This window comes from Arctopsyche grandis, chromosome 1 (genome assembly GCF_051622035.1).
Source record: "Arctopsyche grandis isolate Sample6627 chromosome 1, ASM5162203v2, whole genome shotgun sequence".
NCBI lineage: Eukaryota > Metazoa > Arthropoda > Insecta > Trichoptera > Hydropsychidae > Arctopsyche > Arctopsyche grandis.
In genome coordinates, this window is record NC_135355.1 from 13,602,122 (window position 1) to 13,615,169 (window position 13,048).

General features: G+C 31.4%; 2 protein-coding genes across 5 annotated transcripts; both read left to right on the top strand.

The window, feature by feature from the left end:
- Window positions 1-2,111: 2,111 nt before the first annotated feature.
- Window positions 2,112-5,219, top strand: LOC143910484 (putative glutamate receptor). Its single transcript, XM_077428980.1, has 9 exons — window positions 2,112-2,800; window positions 2,886-3,010; window positions 3,790-3,883; window positions 3,974-4,148; window positions 4,222-4,343; window positions 4,412-4,514; window positions 4,582-4,690; window positions 4,757-4,941; window positions 5,010-5,219. The coding sequence occupies exons 1-9, from the start codon at window positions 2,121-2,123 to the stop codon at window positions 5,217-5,219; spliced, it is 1,803 nt and encodes a 600-aa protein (XP_077285106.1). The 5' UTR covers window positions 2,112-2,120.
- A 2,000-nt stretch (window positions 5,220-7,219) lies between these two features.
- On the top strand, window positions 7,220-12,213 carry LOC143914273 (carboxypeptidase E-like). Of its 4 annotated transcripts, none has more exons than XR_013260807.1 (9): window positions 7,220-7,543; window positions 9,058-9,254; window positions 9,336-9,491; window positions 9,678-9,844; window positions 10,066-10,229; window positions 10,299-10,565; window positions 10,645-10,799; window positions 11,085-11,263; window positions 11,367-11,890. XR_013260807.1 is itself a non-coding variant. In XM_077434446.1 (8 exons), the coding sequence occupies exons 1-8, from the start codon at window positions 7,309-7,311 to the stop codon at window positions 11,190-11,192; spliced, it is 1,449 nt and encodes a 482-aa protein (XP_077290572.1). In that variant the 5' UTR covers window positions 7,220-7,308; the 3' UTR covers window positions 11,193-12,213. The 4 variants fall into 4 exon arrangements, 2 of the variants coding, with proteins under 2 accessions (XP_077290572.1, XP_077290559.1); XR_013260804.1 differs by having other exon boundaries at window positions 7,224-7,543; window positions 9,336-9,518; window positions 11,367-11,893; XM_077434446.1 differs by having other exon boundaries at window positions 11,085-12,213.
- Window positions 12,214-13,048: the final 835 nt, after the last annotated feature.

The following is a 13,048-nucleotide window of genomic DNA, read 5'->3' on the forward strand; positions in this document are numbered from 1 at the left end:
AACGCAACAAGCAACCGACAAATGCCCCATAGTCGTAATACCACACTGAGAAGCACTTGCAATTCGTCACTCCTTCGACTGCGACCACTGGTGGTGATTGAGAAACACCAATTAGATTCGCTCAAAATTACCAACTTTTCACCAGTTTAATCTACTATGTCTTTAGTCAATTAAAGCTATCGGAGCGGTCTACGCGGAGGCTCTAATTCGATATCGGATAACGAGGTCGATAGCGAATAATCTCAAGTTTTTAATAATAGCGACCATTGCTGTTGCGTCGTCTAAATATGGACTGAAATCCTTCACTTCGAAGAAATGTCTATCAGCCCCCCCTTCTAAGCCGATCATGGGAAGGATGTAACCTTTGCCGATGCTCATCTTATTAGATAATGTCGATAGACTTTTTAGTAGGCGAACGATAAATCAAACGAAATATACGATGTGATGCGTTCAATAATTATATACGCGGGACGTTGATGTAAATCGTCTGTATTATAATAGATTTTTGAATGTGTAAACAAAAAGTTATATGTAATTCTCTATTAATACTTCTGAGCTACGTACATATGTATGTATGTTGTGCTCACTATAATGTTTATGTTTAAATTATCGAGAGACTTCGGATATATTAAAAGCTTGCATTAATCAATCACTAAATTTACTTGACGGCAAATTATTTGATGAAGTTTCGGGGTATAAAAAATGATGTCGCAAATGAAAAGATCAATAAATGGTGAAAAAATGACAAGCCCTACCAACAGAGGTGGGTTGATATTTTTGAATATTTCACAGAAAAAGAATTTCCTTTTCAAAACATTTTAAAAATCGTTGAATTTTCCCTGGACAAATATTTTCATTATTGAATAATATGTGGTTTAATGAAAATACCCAATTAAAAATTAGACACATTAGAAGCATGCATTCTATTCCAAATGCAACTTTGAAATAAGCCGTATGCAATTTTATGCTAGAAGTACCTGCGTTATTAAAAAAAAATTATTCTTTGGAAAAATATCAAAATTAATGTCATTTAAATTTCAATGATTTGTAATAAATATAATTGTTTGAAATTCTAAATTTTATATACTTCTATTTTATAATAAACTAGCTGTATTACCCGGCTTCACTCGGTATTTGTAATATATAATAACAATACAAAAAAATAAAAAAATAAAAATATATAATGTATAAAAATATAAAAAATATGTTAAGTCTCTTTCGAAATTATATGTATATACCAGAATCCAGCGTCGCCCTCTGCGGCTCGAAAGAGACTTTGTATGTAACATTGGTTGGTTGGTTGTTATTTTTTTTTTTATTATTGTATTATAATTTTTATTTTTGTTATTATTTATCTTACTTTATTGTAATTTTTATTTCTTATTTCTTAATGTTTAAATTTTTCTTTTTCTTTCACGTACATATATGTGAAACTTTTATGTTTTTCTTTTAATTATTATTTTTTGTTGACAATTTTGTTTATATTACAAATACCGAGCGAAGCCGGATAATACAGCTAGTATTACATATATCCAAGTTTCATTTCAATTTGGAGATTTGGTTTATTTTAATATAGTGCCTATTGTTAATATTGTACATAGTATGTACATATGTGGTGAAATATTCGGAACACTTGGAATTAATTTAAGGTAAAAAGTTTAAAAATATTTTTGACTCGATTGAAATTATTTGTAGGCAAACTTAATTCTTGTCTGGTTGAGAAAGTTGATAGATAATTTAGTTTTGCTATTTAATTATAGATGTCTTAATATTAAAATAAAAACATTATAAGTATACATACATACTGAATTATTTAACGATAAAACATCACATAAACAAACATTTAGCTTATTTTTTCAATATCAATATTTGTTCCTCATAGCCTTGTTTACAATAAAATGTTTACTTTTCTAATGGCACGTTTATAACGTAATTTTCCATTAATTTAATATTCGCTCGCAACGAAAACACATTATCTTTCCATCAAAATTAGATATAACGACGTATAATTCGAGTAAATATAATGAATAACCAATACTGCATTTGAGTAGGACATGACTAAACAAAACCGAATCAGTAGTATTCCATATACGACTTCAGACACAACTACAAATTTTAATATGACTTCGTTAAATTTGTTGTTGAACATTATAGTGAATAAATACTTGTTAAAAACTTATTGTTTAACCGTCTTATCCAAAACTCATTTGGATATTATAGAAAATATACCGATCATGCGATACGATCAAACGAATATTTCCGATCCAATTTCCATGTCATCGTTCATACTAAAATCATTCGACTTGGGCTGTTCAGATTTTATCATTTTACTTGACTCTCCGCAAGAATTCCTTTCGATTTTTGATGAAAATATTCACCTTACGAACCAAAGAAGAGGGAATAGAAAACTCGTATTTCTTCCATCATTTGCCGATCAAACTTCTCGAGATAAGCTCATATCTATCCTCCAAGAATCGACTTTGTCGTTCGTGCCTGATATTCTTCTTGTGTTGCCAGCTTGCGATGCTGTCAACTGCTCAGATTACGATCTGGCGACACACAAATACGTGGGAACACATGGAAATGGGGAGTTGGTCATACTCGATAGGTGGAGGTCTAATAATAAGACTTTCGCTAGAAACACCTATCTGTTTCCGGATAAGCTGACCAACATGCAAGGGAGAGTTTTGAAAGTTGCTACCTTTAGTTACAAGCCGTATTCCATAATTCAAGTGGACGAAAACGACAACATTGTGGGACTAGATGGCACCGAGATGAAAACTTGCATTGAATTCTGCAAGTAAATATCGTTAAAGTATTTGATATAATATTTTATTACATCGCTTAAATGCTGTTGAAATATTTTTTGTATTATGTTGTTATAGATGGATCAATTGCACAATTCAAATAATTAGAGATGATGAACATGAATGGGGTGAAATTTGGGACAATAGAACCGGTAATGGAATTTTAGGAAATATAATAACAGATGCGGCTGATATTGGCTATGGTAAAACATTTAATTATAAGCCTACAATTGTTGATAAAATGAATCGTACATACTTTCATTTTGGAGTATAACTATCTATTATAAAACTTATATCTATCTCATTTAATTGAGCTTGACAGTAAAAAGAAAATTGTTATAGATCATCTAGAGTTCCTATAATTTACTTAAAATTATCATAAAACTTCATCTATTAATGCTATGTATATAAGTACGTTCATATGTAGATACAGTAAAAATGAAAAAGAAGGATACGTATAATTTTACAAATTTTCACCGGCGTAGACACGCGCTTTTAAGAGCCTCTGCACACTGGCCGGACCGTATATTGCGGATCTCCCGTTGCGTACGCCAGTACGTCCGTTTTCATACAAATGAGCGATAGCCGCCACACTAGTGGACTTATTAGTGTGTACACACTAGTGGACTTATTCCGTTTAGTGTGGCGGCTATCGCTCATTTGTATGAAAACGGACGTACTGGCGTAAGCAACGGGAGATCCGCAACGGACGGTCCGGCCAGTGTGCTGAGGCCCTAAATCAATGAATGAATTTGTGTTCAAATGAAAGGTGGACATTTATATATTGACCCAAAAACAAAATACATGGTGTCTGTATATATAAATGTATGTACAAATGTCAACTCTAAAACAAAAATGGAAATCCAATTTTCTATACTACCAAACTAAATAAAATTAGGTATAGGCGTCATCATCATTGGTTTGCTTTAAATTAATTTAAGCATAATTAAGCATGCAGTTTGTAAATAAAAAATATTTTCAGGCGCTCTATATTCTTGGTATCACGAATATCTATTCCTCGATTTGTCAATGCCTGTCATTCGCACTGGAATCACTTGCATCACTCCTGTACCCAGGTACGCAATTTCAGATTTAAATTCACGTTCGTATATTAATTGATTGTACTGATAGATTATTTTACTTGCAGTCACTTTTCACTTTTTCAGTCTAGTTGCTAGATGGCTTCTTCCTATACTACCATTCAATTCTCTGATGTGGTTCAGCGTCCTTGTAGCTATCGTCATTGGTTCTCTTGGTCTATTCATAACTAGCAGACCGACTAAAAACCGTTTCACAGCATTCGAATCGGTCATGGCGACAGTGGGCATATTAGTTGTTCAAGTGCGATCGTTTTCTTTTATCAACGAATCATTTTACTTTACCTGCTATAAGTAATGTATTAACTTTTGAACAGGTTCCACCTATAAACAATCCATCCGCTGCCCTACGACATGTACTGTGTTGGTTGCTTTTGCTGAGCTTGATCTTGTCCAACGTGTATTCTAGCGGTTTAGCGAGCAGCATAACTGTACCGAAGTAAATGTAATATCATTAGGACAAAAAATCTCATTTTGACTATTAACTTGTTTAAATTTCTTTTTAAGATATGAAGACCCAATTGATACCGTGCAGCAATTGGTAGATAGGGATATGGAGTGGGGAGCTACGCATGATGCTTGGATTTTCTCAATACTTTTATCCACTGAAGTGTGTTTAAAATTTCACGTAATATATAACATTTATATTTAATTATTTAAGCACCGCATAATTTCAGCCAAATATAGTACACTTGGTGAAGAAATTTCAGAAGATTCCAGACAAAAAACTCAGAGATAGAGGAAAAACAAGAGATTTTGCATACAGTATTGAAAGATTGCCAGCTGGTAGATTTAAAAAGAAACTATTATAATTAAAAACGTACTATCTTTTAATTGTCAAATAATTTCCAGGTTATTATGCAATTGGGGAATATGTGACAGAAGATTCAGCGTCTCGTTTTCGCCTCATGTCCGAGGATATCTACTGGGAACAGTGTGTAATTATGGCAAGAAAGAGCTCACCTTTCACGCGAAAGATCAACAAGTTTTTGGGGAGAATACACCAGGCCGGACTATTAAATTCTTGGGAGACACAAGTAAGGAATCAATTGTGATAGAAGTTTTGATTCAATTTTATCTACTATAGTATTGATGTTGCTTATAGGTGGTGTTGAAACATTCAAATTTTGCTGTCCAGTTAGCAGTGAAGTTATCTCAGCATGTTCATGCCGATGGAAATGAGCCTCAATCATTGGACATAAATCAATTACAAGGACCACTATTTTTATTATTATTTGGAGCTTCAGTTGCTTTTGTTACATTTGTTGTAGAATGCTGTGTGACTCATATCAAACTTAAAAAAAATAATCTTTAATGAATAAGTTGTATCCGTATTAGGGATTGCAATTTACCGTGAAATTTTCATTTACCAGTAAACGGTAAACATTTTTACACTACCGGTAAACCGGTAAATAAAAAAAATCGTTGACTAGACATGTGTATGTGGTTACGTTTCCTAAAAACTTTAGCCTTAGTTGAATCACAAGTAAATAAATCTCATCTGAATTATGTCATATAAATATGTATGTATGTACATAGATTAAGTCCATTCGTAATAAATAATAATTTTTATTTCTTTGTTTTAACCAATCATATTATTTAATTTAAGTGTGGACCATTTGAAAGTTTGGATCATAATTGAAACAGCAGTCTGATCGCATGCACGATTTGGTTGATCGGTGTGGCTACTCTATTAGCAAGCATCAGCGTAGCCACTCTTAAGAATGCATCAGCGATGCTGCAAGAGAACGGGCAAACTGATAGAAAGCTCGCTACTTGCTACAAGACGGTGCTGTTTTCACGGAAAGAGGGTTGGCCTATTGTCAACCTACATAGCTCGAGAGCAAATAAAAATTAACAATAGAAATTGACAATTGTGAGCCCATTTTCACGCTGAGCACCGAACTCAACCGAGCTTATTTAATAATTTATTACTAGTCACCCGAGCCTGAGGGGGCCGTGTATTGTTCAAAGGTTGTAAATGCATTGTTAAAGGTTTGCCGAACCTTTTTTACAAAGGATTTACAACAATGGAACAATGGATAGCACTGTGACTATCCTACCTCTGGTTATTCACTAGTCACCGGACCCAGAAGGTGCCGCGTATTGTTCAAAGGTTGTAAATGTATTATTAAAGGTTTGCCGAACCTTTTATACAAAGGATTTACAACAATGGAACAATGGATAGCACTGTGACTATCCTACCTCTACTTATTACAATGAGTTACTATTACGTTGCAATATATCGTATTCGTATTGGGGCTGTAGACACCCACAAAATATATAGGAACTGGATATGGAAAATATTGTAAGTAATATTGCTGCCAGTCGTAAAAATATATGTTTAGACTAAAAAAAAATTACGATTTCGAATGCCTGTATAGTATACATATGTACTTAATTTGCGATAAAATAATTTGATACTAAAAGAGAAATGTAACATTTCTCTGGATACTAATTGCCAAATAGTCCGGCCTGATTTACCGGTAAACCGCTAGACCGGTATTGAAATTTCTAATCCGTATATATGTATATATATACATATTTATCGATCATTTAATTTTGAAAAAATCGCAAATCTCATGATAAAAGTATAATAAGCTAATCTAAATGAATAAAGCATTTTTAGAATAACTATATATTGCATTGAAAAATAGCTAATTGAGCTGTAATATTGGTAATAATTAAATAATCATTTTATTCTATACCACCCATAACATTTGCATCGGTCTCCGTGACGAGACAGAATGTTAAATGACAGAAAACGCAAATGTCGGAAGGCAAAGATCGAAAATCGAAAGGTAAACGTACGTAAACGGTACATACTCACTTAATTTGCGCCAGCAGGATAAAACAGGAACAAGAAGAACAGGCTTTTCCTCCCGTATTAATGTGCGCGCGCAGAATACGGGAGGAAAAGCATGTTCCTCTTGTTCCTGTCGTATCCTGCTCGCGCAAATTAAGTGAGTATTTACATACGTGAGTATCAAATAAATTTATTCGCATTTATGAAATTATCATGTAGATATGACCGACAATTTCAATACAGTAATTATTTTTGAAAACACATTTGAAACTTATTGAAAAAATTGATTTTGCGGTGAATAGTCCATGCGCTGAATTGTCATCCGCTGAGTTGTCGTTGCGCCGAGTTGTCAGCGCCGAAAGGTCGGCGCTAAGCTGGTTTGCGCTGATTTGTCGTGTCACCATATTATGTACATATGTATGTATAGTGTACGTAATGTGAAAATGCGCATGCGCCATCTACGACTACGTCATTGATATCATATCGCATGATTCGCACGCAAAACCGACAGATGGCGCACTAGTGGAGTGTGCGCGACGCGGCTATTTCAGATCAATATTCTCCCCCATTTAATCGTTTCATCAGTCAGCAGACGACCATGGCGTGGTTTGCAGCTTTTCCCTATGTTCTCATATTCGGAATACTGTGCTCGACATTCGTCTCAGCGTTTGTCTGGAAACACCACAACAATGACGAACTCCTCGAGGTCCTCGAGGACGTACACAGCCGTTGCCCCAACAACACCAGAATCTACACCCTGAGCGAAACCTCAGTAAGGGGAATACCTTTGTATGTCATGGAATTTGCCACGAGACCTGGTCATCATCAACCCCGTAAGAATTTTATTGTATCGACCCTTATCAAATTTTTACTGACCAAATCCAACAGCCGCTCAAAACGCTTACCATATGTTACGATTTAATCTACATACATATGTACATACATATGACTAAGGTACAATGTAAATGCATATTTACATACATATTATACATATGCATATCAGATCGTTTATTTGGTGATACATTAAAAAATATTGTGAACCTTTTACCTAACTAGAAATGTGTGCTCTATTTTAAAGAGCTTAAATTATTTTAATTTTATATAACATAATATGCAGTCTATTAGTATAAAAAAATCTATGAATAGAATAGTTCAATTGTCAAATTAAACTTAGTTGTAGATATTTAACGATTCATAACAAATTTTATACATCCATATGTTATAAAAATTTTCAATATTTTTATAATATGTATGTCTATGTATATACATACATCCACATATATTCCGATTTAAAAGAACTAAAATCAATTTAGAAAGATGTGATAATTTTTTGCTACCGTGCTAAACTGTTGATCAAAAAATAAACGACTGGATCGCTATAAACGTATTGGATCGGTTCTAACGGCTTAACTTCGATATGTTATTCGATGAAATTCGATTAAAATATAAAGTACGTATATAATTATAATATGTATTGTACATACATATTATAATAAGACAAAATCATTGATACTACACCATAAAACTATAAACTGATCTAATATACGATTATATAAATTTAAAAAAATGCCATTACGCCTCATCGTATTAGTTATTAGCACAAAGTACAACAACCGTGATATAATGTGCATAAACATTAAATTGCAGCAATTATATTTGGCTATGCATATGTATTATATGTATATCATCATCGTCTACAGACATTCACCATCCACTACTGGATGAAGGCCTCTCCAACACCCTCCCACTCGTTTCTGTTTTGCGCAACTCTCATCCATCTCACCCCACTCATTTTCTTAATTTCGTCTACCCATATTCCCTTTACCATTTTGCATTATTTTTTGAAGCATGAAGCTTTACTTACATATGTACCTATGCAAGAAGGATACAAGAGTCAATATAATTGATACAGCATGTACATATGTATGTATATCATATAATAATAAATGTACATTTTTGTTGTTTTTTTTTTCATCGGTTTTGTTATTTTTATCATTCACATTGGATATATTTTTTTTTTGCTAAATTTAACCTTTTGGCCTCTGTTTATTTAAATCAGATGTACCAGTAAAAAATGTATATTTTCTATAATTAAACTGTGACGAGATTTATAATTGTGCATTATCTGGTATTGATTGTACTCTACATTGCTAATGACTATTTAATGTGAATATTGACATACATACATATATATGTATGTATGTCAATAAAATGTCTGTACATTAATAATAAATAAATAAAGTTTATTACAATGTACACTGAATAATAATCAATTACACAAATTGAATTTTTTTGAATGTAACTTAACTATGTATATACATATGTATGTATGTCTCTATTTTTTCAGTTGTTCCTGAATTTAAATATATTGCTAATATGCATGGAAATGAAGTGCTTGGCAGAGAACTCCTCCTTGGATTGGTTGATCATCTTTGTTCCAAATATTTGGAAAATGATCCTCAAATACGGCTTCTTCTCCATACGACTAGAATTCATATTCTACCCTCAATGAATCCCGATGGCTGGCAAACAGCTACAGATGCTGTGAGTTATAAAACTTTAATTTGACTCATATAATCAAATAATATTGTATCACAATAAACTTAATATGATATTTATTTGTAGGGAGGGAAAGATTATTTGATCGGTAGAAAGAACAATCATTCAGTGGATTTGAATAGGAATTTCCCTGATTTGGATAGGATTATGTTTACATACGAAAAAACAGGATACGGGCAAAACAATCACTTGTTGCCAGAATTAGATCGTTTATCTCAACCAGTAAGAGAGACAAATACTTCTGATAATGTACTTTTTACAAGCTTTTTTTTTATTTTTAACATTATTGACTTTTTTTGTTGTAAAAAATATTATGGCGTGACTACAAAGAATATTCTAAAATATTTGTATATTTCACTATATGTATCACAATTTTATTGTCTTATTATATAACATAAAAAAATTTAGATTGAACCAGAAACAAGAGCAGTTATGCGTTTAATAATGCAAGTTCCATTTGTATTGAGTGCTAATTTACACGGAGGTGACTTAGTTGCTAATTATCCATATGATGAAAGCCGTTCAGGAATTCCTTCAAGTGAATATTCAGGCACTCCAGATGACGATACCTTCAGGTATTTTGTTTAAGAATAAATTCATATTGATCATTATATCAAGTGACAACATTATTTAGGATTATTTTACACATATCCAAAATATTATATTATATGCAGATATGTAATATTCTTCATGACTTTTAAAGTTTTAAGCATCGATTATATTATATACTATTATATTAATCTGTTGATTATCAACTACATACATAATTTGAAAACTATGCGTTTTAATGCTACAGAGATTTAGCTCTCACATATGCAACCTTACATGCTGATATGGCATCACCCAATCGAAAAGGTTGTAATCCTCCTGACGCATCGCCAGACACTAAAACCGATCCATATAATTTCGGAGTACAAGGTGGAATAACAAACGGTGCACAGTGGTACAGCTTAGAAGGAGGTAGGCAGAACTAATTAAATTACAAATAGTATAAAAATCAAATTCTAAATTTTATAAAAAATACTTCAGGAATGCAAGATTTTAACTATTTGTCATCCAATGACTTCGAGCTGACGCTAGAACTAGGCTGCAACAAGTATCCAGATGAATCCCGGCTTGTAGTTGAATGGGAACGGAATCGAGACGCTTTGATTGGATTCATTTGGAAAGTTCATTCAGGTATTATGGGTATGATTAGAGATCCAGAAGGTCGTGGTATTTCTGGCGCTGTAATCAGAGTAAGAAATATAACTGATACTTGGAGACACACAGACATTCAACATGATGTCACATCAGGTTTGTTCGATTGGTTTTTTTGCAAAATCACTTTTATGGATTCAAAATCATATTTAATAATAAATTTTAATGATTACAGTACATGCTGGTGATTACTATCGTCTATTAACTGCTGGAACTTATGAAATAATAGTGCATAAAGAAGGATTTATGCCACAAACTAAGAGAGTACGCGTTAGAAACCAACCATATAAAACAGCGACAAGGGCTGATTTCACTTTAAGACCATTGGTGGTAAATTTATATACATATAACTTAATTCATTTATATGATAAATTAATTTAAATACATTTTAAAATGTAGTTAATTGAAAACACAATAGATGTCCAAATCACTCATATGTACATTATTATGTATAAATCTAAAAATTATTTACGTAAGTAAATCAATTCAAAAAAAGATTAACAAACAAACTAACTAACAAACCAAATACTTCAAATTTATTATTTAAATTTTGAAAATTGTATTGCCTACACAATGTCGTAGTTGTTACTTTAAAATTATTTTTTATATTTTCAGTTTCCAAAGCCAGAAGATGACTATTTTGGTTCAATGGCAAAGAATGTCATCCCTGATAAAAGGGGCCGATGGAAGAGAGACGAAAACGCTAGCAAGGAAAAAAATTAAAATATAAACATAAATAAGTATAAATCTGTACTTGATCATATTTTTCAAGACCTCACATCCTTTGCAAATATGTAAATGAAATTCCGATTTTATATGATTTAGATTTAAAATAGTACATTTTTAGAGTGAAACTATTTTGATACACTTTTAGAATGGATTTATAAATATTTACAGGTGAAAAAACATCCTTCATTAATATATTCATATTAATTATGAAATGTATGTAAATACAGGTAGTCCTCGACGATTCGCACTTACGGCCGAAAAAAAATCAACGATTTTCAGAAAATTATTATTAAATCATGGGTTGCCGTTACCTACAGTCACTGTCCTTAGGGAAAAGCTAAATGGCGCATATTTTCGAGTAATTAGTAAATATGCACACTTTGAAATTAATGAAATTGATAAATTTTCTTAATATTTTGACGTTTTATAGGAAATTCGACTTACGACTGATTCGATTTTCGACCCATTTGCAAGACCGTGTCTCCGTCGTAAGTCGAGGAGTATTTGTATTATAATACATACATACATATTTCTATTATTACATAACTATCTATATCATATTGTTATTAATTCAAATATAGTCACTATATTTTATTGTGTACATAAAAGGAATAGCCAACTGTCTTTTCATTCTACTTCTACATACATCATTGTAGTTTAAGATTATATTATATCATAATAGCACAAAACGTATAGATAAAAATAAAAAAAAAGAAGCTCACCAATAAATACTCTGTGGTATTACATTTACATACATACATATTACGCATAATTAAGAAGCATAGTATTTGAATGTATTTATTGTATTAATATGCGTTTTGATTAAAAAAAAAATTGCACATGTAAGAATTGATTTATTATTATATTTCGAGAATATTTGGCGTTAGTGTCGCCATCCACATTAGTGTTACCTGTGTTTTGCTCTGGAATTATTGATTTCCAGTATAAAGATGAATACAATTAAGAAATATCTAATTAACACGAATAACAAACTAGATAATGTAATAAAACCTGGTGTATAAATGTTGCCTCACCATATGAAACAAACTAAATCAAAGTTATTAAACCCATTTATTATAGTGAATATGTAAAATATTATATTTATATATATGTATCTAATATATAATTTCGAAAGAGACTTTTTATATATGTATGTAAGTATTTTTGGTTGGGAATCGAAAACAAGTCAAAGTTTATATGACGACGATTCGATTTTATTTTATTCGATTCAAATACATTTAATAAAAAAGCAAATGAATATTTACTATAAGATTCGCCATGTTTAAGCTGTTTATATTACAAATACTGAGCGAAGCCGGGTAAAACAACTGGTTTATTTTACTAGGAAAACTTTTTTTAAGAAATTATCATTGTCAATTCTAACTAAACAATAATTTTTATTATGAGATTAACTACATATCTTATTTTATTTGATGTTCAATTTAAAACAAACGCTATTATTTTAAATTATGATTAATATATATAAATTATCATTGTTGTAAACATTATAATCAATAAATATTTAATAGAAAGTGATGCGTTTTAATTTGAAAAAAAAACGTCAATAAAACAATCGACTGGAATTGTCCATTTGTCACATTTATTACAATCATCCGTGCATTCACAAACATATAAACACAAAATGTACTACGTACCTATTTCATACATATACACATTTTACACATCCTTAAGTACATTTTTTTAATATTATTAATTAAATTATAACATATTAAAACTATTAAAATACTTAGCCAATCACCTCATATTAAATGTTTGTAAAATTAAACGTAAAAAAGATTCACAGTGAACTTTGATTGAATTCGATAATGTTATTATTTTAAATGTTTAAT

Excerpts from the sequence above, each read along its gene's own strand:
- LOC143910484 (XM_077428980.1), top strand. The coding sequence starts at position 2,121 with ATGACTTCGTTAAATTTGTTGTTGAACATTATAGTGAATAAATACTTG. Across the intron at positions 3,011-3,789 it reads TGCGGCTGATATTGGCTATG|GCGCTCTATATTCTTGGTAT; the intron begins GTAAAACATTTA and ends AAATATTTTCAG. Across the intron at positions 4,149-4,221 it reads TGGGCATATTAGTTGTTCAA|GTTCCACCTATAAACAATCC; the intron begins GTGCGATCGTTT and ends ACTTTTGAACAG.
- LOC143914273 (XM_077434433.1), top strand. The coding sequence starts at position 7,309 with ATGGCGTGGTTTGCAGCTTTTCCCTATGTTCTCATATTCGGAATACTG. Across the intron at positions 7,544-9,057 it reads ACCTGGTCATCATCAACCCC|TTGTTCCTGAATTTAAATAT; the intron begins GTAAGAATTTTA and ends CTATTTTTTCAG. Across the intron at positions 9,519-9,677 it reads AGACAAATACTTCTGATAAT|ATTGAACCAGAAACAAGAGC; the intron begins GTACTTTTTACA and ends AAAAAAATTTAG.